Consider the following 20,158-nt stretch of genomic DNA (forward strand, 5'->3'; position numbering starts at 1 on the left):
AAGGACACTCACACATAAACAAACTGCGATGCCAAGCCTGCAGTATTGATGCCAGAACGCATATTCAAAGGAATGAATGTCATTACATTAGTTAACATAGCAACGGAGTTGCAATGGTTCTCTGCTTTCACTGTTAATACCCAAGAAATTTCTCAACATTGCAAATACATTCCTTAACCTTAACATCACGCTGACAAGCTTGCCCGGCGGAAGCTTCTTTCGCGCAAGCGCAAGCAACCCAACAAGCGTTACCATTTTCTCAAGTGTAAAACGGAAATAATATTTACGCCAAATTTCACATCTCTACACATTCCCGTAGTGAAACAATACTAACAACGCTCTAACGCACAGCTAGAAGTTCACGGTCGTTTGACTGAGTGCCCGCACTTCTGTACGTTCGCGGCTATCAAAAGTGCTCCTTTCCTTTGTTAATACGATAATTAACAACGTCAACATGACATTAACGAATAAAAGGCCATACAGAAAAAGCCCTGTACTTGTACATCCAGCCCATCGTTGCTCACTCATGGAGGCCACAAAATAGCGACTGTCGCAACGAAATACAAAAGGATGCACATTCAAAAGAATAGAGAACTTGGGTCTTACCAAGAAACAGCGGCAACAAAGCAGCACCTGGCAGAACCAAGGAGCGATGCGGTCGCAAGCCACAGCTACGGAGGTGACCGAGTGTTCGCACAGCGTGAACCATGCCAGCATGATCACGCCATTGCCATGGCCACACACAGAGCTACAGTTTAGTGAAAAACTCTATGGCCGTGGCCAAACGGATGTTGAGCCGCACTGCGAGCCACAGCCGCAGCCACATTTTTCTTGATGTGCTCTGCCACCTAGCAGAATCGGTGAAGCTCCATAGCTCGGCCGCAAAACGGCTTGAATGTCCGCTCTTGTCGTTTACCATGTTACTCTACGGGCTGTCTGCGACTGTCAGCAAAGCAGCGTCGATGCATTTTAGATCTGTGCGACCCACGCGGCTACACCAACGTGGCCAACGTGCTCCCGTGCACTAGCACTCTCCGTCCACGAAGGCGTGGAGTCTGAATTATCAGTGGCGGCGCAGATTTCAGTGTGAATTAGCGGGATGCATTACATATTGCTTTCAATGCATTGCTGGACAGACCGCAGTGGCTACTTCGAATTATCAAAAATTTTGAATTAATGAGTTGTGAATTAACGAGCTTTTACTGTACTTGTTTATTTTTCTACAGTAACCGCTTTTCACTGGATAACAGATGTTAAAAATTATCGTGCAGCGCAGGACGCACCTGCGCATGTATCGGAAATTTCGCGAATGTTATCGAGGGTTCTATCCGTTGTCTGTTGTCACCGAACCTTGTGTAATCTGAGTGTACGCACAACGCGAACTGGGTAGCACTTTCAGGAAGGCACACGGGCACCAGTGATTACGCCAGAATCTTCGACGAGTCATGTATAAAAGCCGACGTGCTTGACCCACTGAACAGATTTTTGACATTGCTCGCCACTATCGTTGCGCCTGAGAGTTACTTGTTTTACTATAGTGCCTAGAATATACTTACAGTATATTCTAGGCACTATAGTTTTACTGGGCACAAGTTCTTCTAATAAAGAGTTAGTTACCTGATTCACAGTGGTCGCTACTGCAGTGATGTGATTGCTGTTCCAAAAGGCCAATCCTGCTACATCCTGATACATTTTCGACAGTGTGCTCCAAAGCTGCTCCAAAAGGTGTTTTCTGCTATTTTAAAAAACAACTAATCTAACCAGTGACATCATTCATCACACGTCATGTGTGCACATGGAGGAAGTAAAATATGGGTGCGAGAGTAGGGCTGCTACGTGCTGGAAATGGGATGGCTTCAACCAGGGCTGAAATGGCACTTTCAAAACTAAGAGGTTTCATAATAATTGCTATATAGAAAAGCGTTCTGCTGGTACAGCAAAGCCTTTTCACGATGTGGCTTTCCTGTGGTTTGGTCAAGGGGATGCATGGTGGCAGAAAATTTTCTTAAATGGGGGCAGGTTGTTGCACATGCTACTGAGCTTGTTTCTCTTCGTTGCACTGCTACCGTTTTGCTGTTTTCGGCTGGTGTAGCTTAGCGACCGAGCATTGCGCACTCCTAACGCTCACCCGTAGTCGAGTTCCCCAAATTTATGTCTCTATGTGCACTTCTACAGTTCCCGCCATTTTAGCGCCCAGCCTCTTGCAAATTGGAAAGCTAAAGTAGAGATTAGAGAGTTTTGTGGTCATACTATTGTGATGCTGTAGTGGTCGTACTATCGTCATCACAGCTTCATATAATTTGGTCTTCATAACTTAGTCATGCATGGGATTCGCATGTTTTAGCGCCACAACTTTATGTTGAGGTAAATAGTTCTTGTAAAAATGTGCTTGTTTCCTATTGGGCTCCCCCCTTCTGCAATCTCTCTTGCATCTCTCAAAGGCAATTTTTCCACTTAGAGATATGCATTCAGATGCTCCAAAAGCTTGCTTTTCTGCTCCAAAACGCAACTTTGGCTGCTCCAAGAAGCTGCTCCAAAACGGCCTCGGCCAATCACATCACTGCTACTGCATTCTTCACAGTCACTACAACATGACATCTGGTGTAGGTGCTCGGACGCCTCCGTCCAACTACGAGCCTAGTCCAAAGTGTGAAGAGGGACCAACGCCGCCCCAGACCATCAAGCTAGCAGCAGGTTACAAAATTTGCGCCCGGAGCACACGCTTCTACCTGAGACAACCAGGAAGTGTGAAGCTAAGTCAAGTACCACCATGACAGACCGAGCATCACCTGCAGTCATTGTACTGCAAGAACCCAGGGAACCACCTATCTTCTGTGGAGCTTCGTCTGATGATGCAGAAAGCTGGCTCGAGACACTCAAAAGGGTTTCAAACTTCAACAACTGCAACTCTGAGGACAAGCTTCACCATGTGTACTTCTCTTTGGGGGACACCAAGAAGGCTTGGTTTGAGAATCGGGAGACCACTCTAACAACATGGAACCTGTCTAGAAGCAAAGTCCGAATAAAGCCCGAATGTAGCATTCGGATAAAGCCCGAATGCAGCTGCACAAAGAGAACGTCGCCATCTTCAAAGAAGCGATGACCGTCATGCCCACTGGGTAATATTCGAGGAGAAAAAGGCCCGTTTCCTAAGGTGGGGCATAAAGCAAGAACTGTTCGCCGGACTGACCCGAAACCCGTCGAAGACTGTTGCAGAATTTTTAGCAGAGGTGACGACGATTGAGAAGACTCTGGAAATGTGCTCTGGGCTCTGATGACCTGCGAGAGACCATCGGGACCATAGTGCGTGAATAACTGTGCAAGATGTTCCCTTCGTTGCATCCACAGGTAGTCACTGACATGGTTAAGGACGAACTTGAATGGTCACTGGGAGTTTCTGAAGTGCAGGCCGAATCACTGCATCTCTTGTGGGAAGCAATTACCTATGCCGCCGTTGCCCGTCATCAAAGTACTTCCCACCCACACCAGAGCCCCATAACGCCGCAGTTCCGTCGTCCGCCACCGCCAGCTCGCCCACCCGTCGCCCAGTGCAACTACCCAAGGACGACAAACGTATGGCGCGCTCCCGAGCACCGCCTGCTCTGCTACCACTGCGGAGAAGCGGGCTATGCCTACCGCTGGTGCCCATACCACGAAATGGGACTATAAGAGTGCTGTTAATGCGCCGCGACCACAGCTTGGTGAACGACCATCATCGGGTTGCCATCATCGGGTTGCTACATCTCGCTGCAGTGCCCCTCCGTCACAGCCCGTTTCGGTGTGGGAATGAGAAGCCATAAAGTCTATGAAGTGCTGCGCGACGAAATTATCCAGCCATCGAACACTTCATGTGCGTCTCCTGTGGTCTGGGATGGAACTGCGCTTCTGTGCTGATTATCATCGCTTGAACAAAATCACAAAAAGGACGTATGGATAGACAACACATTTGACCGGCTCTGCAATGCCAAGTCTTTTTGTCGGTGGATCTAAAGACTGGTGACTGGAAAATTCAAGTCGACGAGAGGGATCAAGAGAAGACGGCATTTATCACGCCAGACGGCCTCTTTGAGTTCAAGGTCAGGCCATTCGTACTTTACTCTGTGCCTGCAACGTTCCAGCATGTGATAGACACAGTCTTGGCAGAACTCAAGTGGCAGACTTGTCTCATCTACTTGGATGATGATGTAGTCTTTGCCACAAATTTCGACAATCACCTGAGGTGGCTTCAGACAGTATTACAGGCGATCAAGTCATCTGGACTCACCCTGAAGCCATAAAAATGCCATTTTGTTTACAAAGAGCTTCTGTTCCTAGGCCACGCCATCAGCAAGTCTGGAGTCTGTCCCAACCCGCAGAAGGCAGTGCGCACTCCTTGGCCTGTGTGCTTTGCCAGAGCCATTGGAAAAAACACAGCGCAAAAAAGACAGGGACACGAGAGAGCGACATGCACGCTGCGCTCTGTGTGTGGCGCTCTCTCGTGTCTTTTTTGCGCTGTGTTTTTTCCCATGAATCGCCAACACGGCCAAGCTTCCACACTAAATCATTGTCAGAGACATTTCAGGCATTGCTGAGCCATTGTCCCATCTCACGAAATCCAACGTCATAAATGGGAAACATGACAGGTTGACGCATTTGAGGAGCTGAAATGAATGCTGCAGTCACCACTGGTACTTTCACACTTCGACAAAGATGCCGAGATGGAAATGCACACCGACACGAGTAGCATAGGCCTCGGTGCCGTGCTAGTTCAAAGGAAGGACGGAGTTGAAAGCGTAATAGCTTACGCAAGCCGGTCACTGTCGAAAGTGGAAGCAAATTATTCAATTACTGAAAAAAAGTGCCTTGCGATCATTTGGGCTACAGCGAAATTTCAGCCCTATATGTATACAGTCTAGACCGCTTATAACGTAAGTCGCCGGAGTTGCGAATATCCGCACTATAAGTGGTACCGCACTATAACCAAAGCAATAATTTTCAAGGCCCGCACATATGCAAAACATGTGCACCGAGCCACCACACGTATGCGACAGCCGAGGAATGCTGCTGGAATGTTTGCATGCAATTTACAGTCGAATCTCGTTAATTCGAACCAAATCATGCGGCGGCGCCTCCGACCAGCATGGCTCCGGCACCACCATAGAGTACAAGCTTAGGAGAGACCCCTCAATGTCGCGTGCAAACGAAACAAAGAAAAAAGAAAAAAGAACTCGGCAGAAATTTCACCCTCTCTCAAATGGCAAGGTCGCCGATTCTGCGTTGCGCCGGAACATGCTTGTACGTGCCGACGTCTCAGCCACGCTACCGTAGCCACGTGTAGAAAATGGCAGTGAACCCTTCTTTCTCCTTTATGCTTCCTCTACTTTCTAGTAACGTGTTGACCTTGCACGCTGCGGCTACGGCGCAGAGGGAAGCAGCGACGCTGTCCCAGGCCGGCCAACGAAACTGCCCACACCGGCAAACGCCTGCTTCCCGATAGCGGCAGAAAAGGAAACTTCGGGGAGCTGGCGCTGGGCCGGCTGGAGCGGTGGCGCCTGCACGGCGGCGGGCGCGCACGGTGACAGTCGAAAGTGAGGGAGCTACAAGCATGGGCAAGGGGTGCCACCGAAGCGGCGGAGTTGCTGAGGCGAAATCAGCTTTGCTGCCGCCCTCCTCCCTCACATTCCACGGTCTCCGCGTGCGCCCTTTGCCGTGATGTGCCTGTGCCGCCTAAAAGTTTCGTTTACTGCCGTTATTGTGAAGCAAGCATTGGCCGGCGTTGGCAGTTTCATGGCGCTCGCTCGCCATGCGCGCCGTGATATTTCACGACTCGCACTCAAGATACTGGTTTCAGCCTCACTGGCTGTTCGTTCGCACCACGTGCCCTTCTCCTCCACTTCGTCTCTCTTTCTTCCTCGAGCACTCCTTGGGGCGCCCGTTTGAGGGGAGCGTTCGCCGTCTCCGCTGACTTCCGTACTCCCAGGCAGCCGTACTGTAACCGGTATTTAATTTCCCGCAACTGCACTATAAGTGATACGTGTATACATGGAGTACTACGAGAAAATTAACGGGAGTCTGAAAAGACCACACTATATCCGGTCCTGCACTATAAGCGGTTACGTTATAAGTGGTCTATACTGTATATGGCAGGCACTTCAAAGCGGTAAACAACCACCATGCCTTGTGTTGGCTAGCAAACTTTAAGGATCGTTCAGGTGGCCTAACACAATGGAGTCTCGAACTCCAGGAATTTTACATTACCGTGGTCTGTAAATCCGGACAGAAGCATTCAGATGCCGACTGCCTGTCGTATGCACCTACTCACCCGCTGCCACAAGGCAAACTGGACGCTGATGCCTTCCTAGGAACAATAACCGCAGACGACTTCGTTGAACAGCAACAAGCAGACCCAGAGTTAGCAAGCCTTGTGGAGTACTTAGAAGGCAAGACCAATGTTGTCCAACTTACCATACCTTATAATTCACTATTTATACCACTGACAAGCCATTATCATTGCCTTGGCGCTCTTTGGCCACATCTGGCCCTTGCGCCAATAAACTCCAACGATCATCATCATCACCCCTGTCTTGCGCTAGCTGATTCCAACTTGGGCCTGCAAATTTCCCAACTTCATCAACCCACCTAGTTTTCTGCCGCCCTTGACTGCGCTTCCCTAAACGTCAGTTATTTTTAAAAAACCTTTTTCTGCTTTTGGTGAGCGTTTATTTTTTCTGACCAACTTAGAGCAACCATTGCTGCTAAGCGCACTTTCAAAGTCAATTTTGTTACTACTGTCCCTGCAGATATCAAAATCAACAGAATGCACCTTGGTTCGCATGACAGCTCAGCTAAATAAGTAAGTTTTACTCGCCGGGTGTTTTATTCACATGTGATAAGGTATCATCCGAAAACTATAAATTCCCGCACATTACCATCTGGAGGGAGATAAGAAGCAGCAATCACACTAGTACAGTAGACCCCCGCTGTTACGTTCCCAGGTTCAGCATTTTCCCGGCTGTTACGTCGTTTTCGGCCGGTCTCGGCACAGCTCCCATAGAACCCAATGCATTGGTAACCTGGCTGTTGCGTCGCAAGTGTGGGACCATTCCCGCATCATACTTTGCGAACTGCCACCCTGCGCCGTCCCGAGCGGCCATTTTGACTTTTCATGTCGTTTGGCTTGGTGGCTTGATGATGGCATTGGCCGCCCAAAGTACAAGGGGCAACACCGATGACATATTTTCAGTTTCTGCCAGCAAAAGCATGGCCTTTGAGATCCGTATTTGCTATCTAAAGATGGCGCCTATGATGCGTTGTGGCCCTATAATTGGTTTTGGCGCATAGATGTTCCATCTAAAGTCCAAGGGCAATAATGCCGTTGCCGCACGCCGTATGCTGTATGTGCGAGTGAAAGCGTGCGAGGGGAGCCAACGACCGCGTCTAAATCTCGAGCGCGCAAGAAAGAAAAGCAGGGAGGAAGCACACCTTCTTTCGTTGCGCTCGAGGCACCAGCGAGGGAGCGAGGGGGAAGGAGGGATAGCGGTCGGCGTTGTACTCTGGCATCAACTGCGCACAGCGCGGCGGCGCGCAGTCGCTCGGGCCGTATCTTGCAAGCGATCTGCATTGGGGGCAGAGTCTAGGCAGTGTAGGTGCATCGGCGGCTCGTAGCTTTGTGTGTGCTGTGTGTTCTCGGCGCTCAGTTAGTGTTGAAGCGATTAACAGCACGAAGGTCACTTCGCTCACTTCTGCAACGAATAAGCAAATGTTTACAAGTTTATACGTATGATAAAACTACTACCCTTACCATGTATAGCTTTCCACTAATTTTCTATCGCAATCGATGCTTCGGCTTTCGGTCAAAACTACAACTTTATTTAACATGTAAGAATTAAAATGAGACTGTGCAGTTCAACACTACGCTCATTTCTCAAATTTTTCTGTATTGTGGTTCTTGCGCTTCCCGGCTCTTGCGTTTTTTTTTTTGTTTTGTTTTTTTTTTTTTACGGTCCCGTGAGAAACGTATCAGCGGGGTTCTACTGTATACTGGGCAAACAACATGTATCGTATTTACTAGTGTAAGGTCCACCCATGTGTAAGGTTTGGGTAGTTCCTCAAAGCAGAGCCAAAGCTACGTGGTCTGTGAGCGCAGATTATTGCACAGTGAGATGCAGTGCCATAGTTTGGAACCCATTGCTCGACTAAATTGCCTTGACTAGTGGCCTCGTTGGCAGGTGTTGACTTGGAAGCTGCTCTGCAGGTTGCAGCTGTGTTTTTCTTTTCGCGATAATGCTTTGCTCTTAAATAAAATATTTATCGAGGTTCTCCGATACTGAAAGTCGAGTTCTACACTTGTCCGAGTGAAGACATACAAAGAACAAAAGAAATCAATGCAATGCTACCGTATAGACATGAACATGTATTTCAAGTGCAAACAATTCATTGCTTTGACACTGGCTAAATTCAAATGTGTAGTTGACACAGCCACAGCACCGCGGATGGTTCCCTTCTGGATAGTGCTACGTCCTTCGCAAGAATGGTGTCTGCAGACCTGCCCGTGCAGTATTGTTCCAAGCTGCTCTTTTAGGCGAGAGGAACGAAGCAGCTGGCATAACGTGCTTAGAACAGCGGAAGGAATGTGGCCGTGGTGCAATCGTGAACTTTGTAATTAAGACGAGATGGTGCCACCATTCCGTGCGATGGTACACGCTGGCCGAGCGTTTCCTCTACATCTCCCTCTTCCTCCGTCTCCACAACCCTCTTTTTCCTCTGTATTTCGAAGTATGTTAAAGCAGCGTTCTAACGCTGTAATCACAACACCTTATGTCGCTGCGCGCAGTATTTGTAGACATGCTCTTGCACATGCTCACTTTAGTCAGACTGGGTATATATATATATGTGTGTGTGTGTGTATTTTCCCTCCAAACATAAACTGAGTTGTGAGTCAGTGCCTGTCTGTCACCTTCGCCTTATTGTCCTCGTTTCTTGTGTGCGCGCTGCAGTTTCAAGATGAATTTGTAGACATGCCTGCACTGCAGCGGTTGCCACTAGCAGACACCTTTGAGATATATTCTCTCTCCTCTAATTGGTCGAGGACATCCTTAGCTTCCACAGTGCTGAGAGGACAATGACAAGGATGCTTATTTTCGCATCAGTACAGCGTAATGGCATGAAGGAGCGTGCAGAAAAAGCTGTCATTTCGACAGCTTGACAAAGCCGCAGGCCCCCTCCCATTAGCGTTCACAGCACTGACTTAAGCAAAATCAGCCTATAACATTTCAGAATTGATACAAAATTTACAAAAATTACACAAATAAAAAAAATTCCGTACAAAAAAAAGAAAAGGAAATAACCTTATATCTTCTTACAGGAATACATAAAATACAATCACATATTTCCATACAGACAAATATTCTTTTACAAAGACGCAAATGAAAAAGCACAAGGTATACATTATTATGCAAACATATATCTGCTTAACGCAGAGTAAGAACATAAACAAAGCAAACATACTGTTGCCCAAAACAAGAAGAAAGAATAGCTATAAGCCTGCCTTGTGTAAGGCCTGTGCCCAGTAAAGATTCCGAAACATTTCGTGGAAGTAGTGTTCGAAGTTCTTGACGTCTTCATCCCCATATTAAGTGAACTGTTCGAACTGATAGTTCGCAGCCACGATGCCGTCTTGCACAAAGGTGCCGACAGCAGTGCTTCAGTTCAAAGGTGGTCTCATCATTGTTGTGGTGACTTCAGGAGACTGCTTAGTGCCACAACGATGTTTATTGGCAGATCTACAAACACAAGCGTTGCTGCGTGGAGTGCACGCATGCTCGCTCACACCTCATAATGGAATGATGATGCATTGTATTCAACAGCGTCTTCAATTTCCTCAAGTTAACATCCAAGTGGCCATGTGCTGTCTCATATTGACCGTGCGCTAATAAAACTGACATGTACACCTGGTGTCGGCTATGCACCAGATTTGCTTGTATGGCATTTAATGAACTGCCTTGTTGGGACTGCGTTCATGCTTTCTAGTCTTGTCCTGTTATTTTGCATTGCTTTAAGTACTTACGTGAAGCAAATATAGATTTCAACATATTTCTTGGATCTGCATAAATTATTACACTGGCATTGCAGTCACTGTGTAACCAGTCTTGCAAAAGATGGTTTTTGGTTTGTGCTGGCATTTGAAATAAACCAAAAAGCTTGTTATTTGTGTTTTGTTCAAATCTTCTTTATTTGTAACCAGAGTGGCAGTTTAAGCATGACGGTAATCCATAAGAATGTTAAAAGCAGGAACTGGACATGGACGAAAAAAGCACCTACACACACATATACGAAAACTAGCCTTTCTCTTCCATCTCTTGCAGTTCGACATTTCCCGTTTATTATTATTTCACATACCTGCCAAGTCTCCCGTATTACCCGGAAGACTCCCGGATTTGGACCGTTTCTTCCGGTTGTACGCTTGACTAGAAAATCTCCCGGAAATTGCAGTTGTGTCCCGTTTCTATCTGCGTGCAGCACTTCGTCAGACCACAGAGGCAAAAATAATCCAACCCAATACAATCCAGTTGGAAGTTGAGCGCTCAAGAAATTGTTAAGAAAGTAGTAGGGAAACTCTATACATGCGCTATTTCGTTAACCGCAGAGCCGCTCCTTACGCTGACGGGGTTGTTGGATGCCCTAGTGGCCCTAGCCTCATTAAGCTAGCGAGCGAATGCCACGTTCCGCCACTAGCAACACTAGACTCTCCATCGTTCTCCTCAGCGTCAGCCGCTCTGGCATTGCGTAGGCCCATAGTCAGTCATGGCTTTAAAAGCAGGCTAGCGCAAAAAGTGTCTTCAAGTATCTTTAATGTAGTGCTCAGCCGAAGTGTAACGTTGGGTATTTTGTTGATACCACAGAACAGTGCAGAGTGTTAGCGGAAATTTAACATCGGGAAAAATGCGAGGACGCAGTGCCGGTCGTCCATGTGTCGCTTGTCTAAGACGCTGGGAAACGTTATCCTTGCAAAATGGGTGAAAGAAATGAAATTTCTTGCAATCGAACATTATCTGAAAAATTTTTGAACACCCGCTGTGGTTGCTTAGTGTCTTTGGCTTTGCACTGCTAAGCATGAGTTCGCAGGATCAAATCTCGGCCGCGGCGGCTGCATTTAGTTGGGGGCAAAATACAAAAACGCCCTTGTGCCATCCATTGGGTTAAAGAATCCCAGGTGGTTGAAATTAATTCGGAGTTCCCCACTACGGCATGCCTCATAATCAGATGGTGGTTGTGGGACATAAGACCTGGCAATTTAATTAAAATCTAAGGAATTTTTGAAGAGAGAATTAGCAACAACGAAATGCTTGCAAAAGCTCAAGTGGTCATTTGTATATCTGTAAATAAAATTCTAAGGAAGTTCTCCTGTCAGTACTTAAAAATATATTGCCACGTGTACGTAGAGGACTGACGGACTAGAAAGGGTTGTAAGTTACGCTAGCCGGTCGCTATCAAAGGCGGCATCAAATTATTCCACAACAGAAAAGGAGTGCCTCGCCATCATCTGGGCTACATCAAAGTTTCGCCCCTACCTCTATGGCAGGCCCTTTAAAGTTGTGAGCGACCACCACGCCTTGTGTTGGCTAGCTAACTTGAAGGATCCTTCAGGTCGCCTCGCACGATGGAGTCTGAGACTTCAAGCATTCAACATCACCGTCGTCTACAAGTCCGGCCGAAAGTACTCTGACGCCGACTGCTTGTCTCGCGCCCCCGTCGAACCGCCGCCACAGGACGACCAGGATGACGACACTTTCTTGGGACCCATCAGTGCCGACGAATTCGCCGAACAACAGCGAGCCGACCCGGAACTAAGGAGCCTTGTAGACTACCTGGAAGGCAAGACCGTCACTGTGCCGAAGGTGTTCAGGCGAGGATTGGCGTCGTTTTTCTTGCAAAACGACATTCTCCTAAAGAAGAACTTTTCGCCTCTCCGAGCCAACTACCTCCTTGTGGTACCCTCAGCATTGCGTCCAGAGGTTCTGCAAGCTCTCCATGACGACCCAACGGCTGGACACCTCGGTTTTTCCTGCACGCTCGCGAGGATACAAGAAAAATACTACTGGCCTCGCCTCTCTGCCGACGTCGCCCATTACGTAAGGACATGCCGATACTGTCAGCGACGCAAAACACCGCCGACAAGGCCAGCCAGACTTCTACAGCCGATCGAATCAATTTGCCGACCATTCCAGCAGATCGGGATGGACTTACTTGGGCTTTTTCCGACGTCGACGTCTGGGAATAAATGGATCGTCGTAGCTACGGACTACCTCACCCGCTACGCCGAAACAAAAGCCTTGCCCAAAGGCAGTGCCGCCGAGGTAGCCCGATTCTTCGTTCAGAACATTCTCCTGCGTCACGGTGCTCCAGGAGTCCTCATCACCGACAGAGGCACGGCCTTTACGGCAGAACTAACTCAAGCCATCCTGCGATACAGCCAGACAAGCCATCGCCGGACCACCGCCTACCACCCGCAGACGAATGGCCTCACCGAGCGCCTAAATAAGACCATCGCCAACATGCTGGCAATGTACGTCGACGTCGAACACAAGACGTGGGATGCCATCCTTCCGTACGTGACCTTCGCATACAACACGGCCGTGCAAGAAACGACGCACGTGGCGCCGTTCAACCTGGTCTACGGAAGGAACCCGGCAACGACGCTTGCTACCGGACGTCACCGATGAAGAAAATCTCGACGTTGCCACCTATTTGCAGCGTGCCGAAGAAGGTCGACAACTCGCCCGCCTGCGCATCAAGAACCAGCAGGGGACCGACAGCCAACTTTACAATCTTCGACGACGCTACGTCGAGTACCAGCCCGGTGACCGTGTTTGGCTCTGGACTCCGATACGCCGGTGAGGACTTAGCGAGAAACTGTTACGGCGCTATTTCGGACCCTATAAGATTATCCGACGGATTGATGCACTGGACTATGAGGTCGTGCCAGACGGCATTTCGCAGTCACAGCGGTGCCACGCACGACCCGAAGTCATCCACGTGGTGCGTCTTAAGCCTTTCTACGCCCGCTGACGAACTTAGGTACTTCGTTGCTTTGTTATTTTTATTGTCTTTATTACGCGTGGTTTATGTTTTCGGATTCGTGTTCGTTAGTAGCATCGGGACGATGTTTTTTTAAGGGGAGGGTATTGCCACGTGTACTTTTTTGTCTTTCACCGGTGACAGCTCCTCGCCGGCTCACAAATGTTAACCGTTATCGCACGGCGCAGGACGCGCCTGCATGTATCGGAAGTTTCTCGAACGTTATCTATGCTTCTTTCCGTTGTATGTATTCACCGACGCTTATGTTATCTCATTGTATGACCGACGCGAATTGTCTAGAACTTTCTGGAAGACACGCGGGCACCAGGGAATAACCTGGAACATTCGATGACTCATATTTGAAAGCCAACGCGTTTCGCCGCTGATCCGATTTCGACGATCGCCGACTGTGTTCGCCGCTTTCGTTGTGCTTCGAGCGCAGCTTGCTTTTGTAGGCACAGGTTCGCCCAATGAAGAATAAGTTTTGTCATACACAGTTTTACGACTGTTTACTTCAGCGTCACTACTACGTGACAATATACGTCGGGAGGGGGAGGGGGGTTGTTTGTAACCGAATGCCCCCCCCTCCCCCCCCCCCTAAGGCCGGAAGATCTCCCTGACTTAGTTCCTTCGAACTTGGCAGGTATGATTTCACAGAGTGTTTCACCGTACAACGCTGCATGATGTGCTCATTCGCACTCCACACTCCGTATCCCATCACATCGATCATTCTTATAAGGTTCACGTCCCTTGCAGTGCCCAAATACATTTTCTAAGTCATTCATACCTCAGACGTCATTGGAGTTCAACCACCTTCCCGCAAACATTGCATCCATCAGTGATAATTCCTCGATGCGTTAGACAACATTACATACTGGTATACAGGTCAATTTACTTTGATATCTTGTACTGTTTTGTAATAGCTTCTTTTTTTTCTACTCGTATTTCTACCGAATTATGTATGTCAAATCGTTGTTCTTATGTCACATTTTTTTCCTATGTGTATTCTCATATGGCCTGTAACCCACTCCCCTCTGTAGACCCTTGACAGGCCTTGAGGGTATAATGAATGAAATAAGTGAATGAAATATATACACGTGCCTTTTTGATCAATGTCCAGTTCACACTTTTTTACTTGTGTAACGTTCATTTCAAAGACAACTTTGTGAAGTGGTTATAAGCATTCTTGTTGTTGTGGCAGGGGCAACGTGGTCACGATGGAGTGTGTGGAAAAGCTGCTGAAGAAAGACTGGCTGGACCCAACCAACGGCAAGCTGCTCAAGGAGTCTGACATTATCCCTCTGCAGAGGGTAAGTGCTAGAGCGTAAGGTCTGGCATAATGGTCTGTATTCTCTAAAAGCGTTTGGGTAGCTTTATCCCATATGTGCATATAAAAACCCCATGGCGGAATTTTGTGTTTCATTCACAGTCAGACCTGTTTATAACTAACTCAATTAGGTCCGCGAAAAGTGATTGGAGTATCAGTAGTTCATTATACATGGACTCGCCCTTAAAAATGGGTAAAAATAACTTCACTCTAAGCTACTGTCGGCATTTACAATACAACATCACTTTTGTCCTAAAATAAAGTACCTTCGATTTTGTTCCTGGTGTAGTATGACGATTTATTAGACAACAATGACGTCTCACACAATCGAGGTAGTCCACGAACGCTGATTGCGTGCACAGCGACAGATACAAGATTGCTGCTTCCTCTTCTTCACTACAATGGCCCCCCGGGAGAGATGATGAGCCATCCTGGCGACTTACGGCGTAGGTAGGATCAGGGGGTCATAGTATGGCTTAAGTCGGCTGACATGAACCGTGTCACGCCCGCGATGTCTAAGGTTGTATGATGGCATCACAGGCTCGACAACATAGTTGACAGCGCAGGTACGGTCGATGACGCGGTAAGGGCCAAGAAGTTTGGTTGAAAGGCCAGGGCTGTGAGGTGGGATCCACAACCAAACAAGGGAACCAGGCGGAAAATGTGGTGTAGGCAAGTTACTGCCATGCCGCAGCTTTTGGCGGCCTTGAGCGGCGGTCGTGACTGTACGAGCGAGCTGCCTACAGTACTCTGCGTATTTGGCGGCTTCAGACACTGGCGTACATTCAGAAGCATCGGGTCGGTATGGGAGCAGCGTGACCATTGTGCACGAGGGCTCGCAGCCATATAGCAGAAAGAATGGCGGAAAGCCAGTGGTAGCTTGTGTGGCCTACGTTACGAACGGCAAAACAGTGTCCCAGTTACTGTGATCCGAGGCAACGTACATAGTCAACATGTCACCGAGTGTGCGGTTGAACCTCTCTGTCAAGCTGTTCGTTTGCGGATGGTAGGCGGTAGACTTTCGGTGAACGATGCTGCATGCATCGAGAAGGGCTTGTATTACTTCGGACAGGAACACACACCCCCGGTCGCCGAGCAGTTCGCGTGGTGCTCCATGTCGAAGAACGAAGTTCCGCAAGATGAAGAAGGCAACTTCGCGTGCACAGGCCGCCGCGAGTGCGGCAGTCTCGGCGTAGCGCGTCAAGTGGTCGACACCTACGATTATCCATCGGTTACCCGAGGAACTGCAGGGAAGTGGCCCGTATAGGTCTATGCCGACGCGATCAAATGGCTGGGTCGGGCAGGGAAGCGGCTGTAACTCACCAGGAGGGTGCTGTTGAATTTTACGCCGTTGGCACGCCGTGCGAGCGTGCACGCACTGGCGCACAAAGTGATACATGCCGTGCCAGTAGAAACGCCGCCTCAGCTGAGTATACATTTTCAGAACACCGGCGTGACCATTATGAGGAGCAGCATGGAAATAACCGTATATGTCAATACGTATGTGTCGTGTTATCACAAGCAGCCATTTGCGACCATCAGGCAAATAGTTTCTACGGTAAAGAACGTTGTCACGGACAGCAAAGTGAGCGGCTTGGTGACGAAGTGTTCGAGAAGAGGGTGTGACGGATGGATCGTGGAGGAAATTCAGCATAGTTGAAAGCAGGGGATCCTTACGCTGCTCGTCCGGCATATCAGCGACGTTGATGGTCGACATGGATGCGAAAGGCATTGACACTGAAGCCACATCGGAAGGTATCGGCGATCGGGAAAGCACATCGGTGTCAGAGTGCTTTCTGCCCAATCGATAGACAACACGGATGTCATATTCTTGTAAGCGAAGAGCCCAGCGGCCGAGGCAACCTGACGGATCTTTCAACGAGAACAGCCAGGAAAGGGCGTGGTGGTCGGTAACAATGTCAAAAGGGCGACCATAAAGGTATGGACGAAATTTGACGAGAGCCCAAATAATGGCCAAGCACTCCTTTTCTGTCACAGAGTAGTTGGCTTCTGCCTTCTTTAAAGTGCGGCTCGCATATGGGACGACGTACTCGTCATAGCCGTCTTTCCGTTGCGCTAGGACTACACCAAGTCCGATGCCACTGGCATCGGACTTGGTGTAGCTCTGTGGGCGCGTGGGATCGTAGTGTCAAAGAATCGGCAGCAAGGTAAGTAGGCGACGTAGTTACTTGAAGGCTTCGTCACACAAAGTTGACCATGCTGAGCTGCCGCTGCTAGTGGTAAGCAAATTGGTCACTGTGCGATGATAGTTGCAAAATTGCACAATAAACCCTATAAAGCTATAAAGCAGAGCCCTATAAAGCTGCGCGGAGTGCTTTAAGAGTAATGGGCATCGGAAACTCTGCGACTGCACGAAGCTTGGCTGGGTCAGGAAGCACACCGTCCTTCGAAACGTGTCCCAATATTGTTAACTTGCAGGCAGCAAAACGGCACTTTCTGATGTTGAGTTGGAGGCCGGCAGAGGTGAGGCAGGTAAGTATATCACGAAAGCGAACGAGGTGCGTCGGGAAATCGGGCGAAAACACGACGATATCATCAAGGTAGCACAGACATGTTTTCCACTTGTAGTTACAAAGGATGGTGTCCATCATACGCTCGAAAGTAGCCAGCACGTTGCAGAGCCCGAACGGCTTTACGGTAATTCGTACAAGCTGTCGGGCATGACGAAAGCTGTCTTCTCACAGTCTTCTTCAGCCATCGGCACTTGCCAATAGCCGGAGCGAAGATCCAAAGATGAGAAGCACTCAGCGCCTTGTAGGGAGTCAAGGGAGTCATCCATCCGAGGCAGCTGATAGACATCTTTACGAGTTATCTTATTGAGCCATCCTTCTTGCGTGCTAATACTACAAGAGATGCCCAAGGACTGTGGGAAGGCCCAATGACGCCACGGTGCAGCATATCGTCGACTTGCTCGGTAATTATCTGTCGCTCGGCTGCCGACACGCGGTATGGTCGCTGGCGTAATGGTGGATGGGAACCAGTGTGGACGCTGTGAGTGATGGTCGCCGTACGTCCCAGGGATGGTTGGTCGCAATCAAACGGCGAGCGAAAATTCTGATGAAGCGTGAGGACTTGCTGGTAGTACGGAGGTGCCAGATCGGTGTCCAAGGCAGATTCAAGAACTTCTCACGACGACGGCAGCGACAATGATGATGATGATGATTCGCACAGCAAGGGAGAAGTGAGGGCGTTGAGCTCATAATTCAGGCCGTGTTGTCGGAAGTATCGAGAATGTGAAGCGAGTCAAGGGACTGAACAGGTCCGAGTGATTCTCCGCACAGTAAGGTCACAGGGGATTGAAACTGGTTACACACAAACATAGCGGATAATCCAGATACAGTGTTCAGGACAGCAAACGGGAGAGGTAGAGCCTTGCGACGTAGAAAAATAGGTGACGGTGTAAAAAGCACCGTAGCGTCTGGCACGACGGAGCAAGATACGGGCACAAGAACCGCCATTTCGGGTGGTATGTCCGTATCGGAGCTTAGTGGCTTTACTTGCAGAAGGGTCAGGCAGCGGGGCATCGAAACGCGGGAAAAGCGCCACTTCGGCCCGAGCACAGTCGATGATGGCACGATGGTGATACAAGAAGTCCCAGCCGAGAATGATGCCATGTGAACATGAAGGCAGCACGAAAAATTCAACAACATATACAATGCTGGCAATGACCACCCTTGCGGTGCATTGAGGAAGCGGTGCTATATGCTGCGCACTCGCGGTGCGCAGTAGCAAACCAGACAACGGCGTGGTGACCTTGTGGAGCTTACGACAAAGCTTTTCATCCATGACAGAAACTGCAGCACCAGTATCAGTAAGCGCAATTGTGGAAATGAGTTGGTCAACGTCAACACCATTGAGGCCGTTCAACTTGCCGGGGTCTTGCGGCTGAGGTAGAGCAACGTAGTGGGTCTGCGTAGTCGGCAATGCAGCTGCAGACGCGGTGCCTGCCGCTGGATGCATGTTCCCAGGCTGGGCAAGACGTCCGCTGTGGAGCTCCGTGGTGAAGACGCATACCCCACACCTCTCACCCAAATGTCACGGGTATAAACTATTTACAAGATGTATTTACAGGAGATAGACAGACAGCAGCTGAGAACACAGAGAGGCTGTTGCCGCTTCGTCCTCTTCTCCGTCGACATTGTCTGCTTTCCTCACTGTAACAATATTGCAAAGGTTAGGGCTGCAGCATCGACCAAACGTGTGCCAAGAGCCGCAAAGTCATGTTTTTTTATGTCGCTTTGGTAGAAAAAGTGCGAAGTGCACTGCTTTTCGGGCCCAGTTCAGTCGCACTTTGCAACTTGGTGTGCTTTACAGTGATCGAGTTGCTTTAAGTGTTCGTTACAACACTATGGCACTTTTGAAAATGTGCGTTATATGTGGGCACAGTTTCAACTGGTAGGGTCAGAAAATCGTATATTTCGTGAAATGGGTTCTGATAACCAATAGATTGTTATATCTGGGATCGTTATAACTGGGTTCGACTAATTAAATGAAGTCGATCGGTCTGATGATGCGATCAACTTTGATGCACACTCTTTACGCAAAGAAGTTATCGTTTATACAATTGCAAGAATGGGAACTGTAGGTTGGCATTGATTATTCTTTTTCACCACAATTGGCCCGAAGCAAATGAACACTGATGAGAGAACCAACATGGTCACTTTCAGCTTATTCTGAAACGATGTTGTTTAGTGTTAATGTTTTTTGTTTTTTTTTCAGGGCTCTCAAACATAATGTCGATTTCGTCTAAATGATTTGTCAGGGCCTTGGCCTTTGGATTGTTTCCCCACTGTAATGACAAGGCAGACAGCTTTGCTGTTAAAGCAAATCAAGATGTCACATCTTCCATTGCAAGCCTTTAAAAGCATAATTTCTTGCTGATTAGGAAATATAAATGGTAAATGAATTGGGGAGAAGAAACTAACAGCTACATTATTATTCCAAACTTGCGTGAGCAACAAAGTTGCAGACTTATGGATGTATAAAAGTTTGCCTCTGCTGCCTCGCACATGTTTTGACGCATTGTCACTTATTGTTTAATGTGGATGCAGAGAATGTTCTTTGACTGCCACAAGACATTTTAATACCATATAAATCTAGGAACACCTTTCCATACTTTATGAATTTGGCATACCTTTGTTGAGTGAAGGTGAAGAACATTGTTCACTAGGGGGAGTTCCTAATATTCTTAAGACCATTAAGTTTCTTGATGAACATTAATGCCTGAACTGGCATGTTTACTTTAAGCACGTCCTCACAGACTAGGTATTAGAGCTTTCTCAAAGAGTGTGTGGAATATCTTGTGACTGGCCGTAATAATTACTTATTTACTTTGACAGGGCGGCACTGGCTATTCCAGCACCAACCTCACTCTTGATGCCAAGGTCAAGAAGCCGGTGATGACTGTGTGAAGCATGGCATACTTCACATGTTTTCGCGCAGCTTTTGCATTGCACCCCCACCTGTAAAGAGTGAGAAATAAATAGAATGAAACTAGATTGCATATTGAAGGCTTTCATCATTTTCCCCCAACTGAAACAGTTTTTTTAGATTGTTTAGCACGAACCTTATCGTGGAGGGGAGGACAAAACTAGATCATTGAGATTACAAGCACAGTTGCCTAATGTTGGTCAGGTAAGCTTCAATGTACTTATGGCACTATGCCTGGTTTCATGCAAGCATTCAAAAGGAGCTGTTCTTCGCTTCTGCAACTGACCGGTATTACAGGAAGACGCTGTGGGCATACATGGCTTT

General features: G+C 48.2%; 1 protein-coding gene across 1 annotated transcript in view; it reads left to right on the top strand.

Moving 5' to 3' along the window:
* Positions 1-19,902, top strand: part of LOC119451004 (nitric oxide synthase-interacting protein-like) — a 175,950-nt gene extending 156,048 nt beyond the window's left edge. The window contains exons 7-8 of the mRNA XM_037714442.2: positions 14,258-14,366; positions 19,744-19,902. Of these exons, the coding sequence (XP_037570370.1) occupies positions 14,258-14,366; positions 19,744-19,815 (181 nt within the window). The 3' untranslated portion in view covers positions 19,816-19,902. The remainder of the gene's footprint in view (positions 1-14,257; positions 14,367-19,743) is intronic.
* The last annotated feature ends 256 nt before the right edge of the window (positions 19,903-20,158 follow it).

Source organism: Dermacentor silvarum, chromosome 4 (genome assembly GCF_013339745.2).
Source record: "Dermacentor silvarum isolate Dsil-2018 chromosome 4, BIME_Dsil_1.4, whole genome shotgun sequence".
Classification (NCBI taxonomy): Eukaryota; Metazoa; Arthropoda; class Arachnida; order Ixodida; family Ixodidae; genus Dermacentor; species Dermacentor silvarum.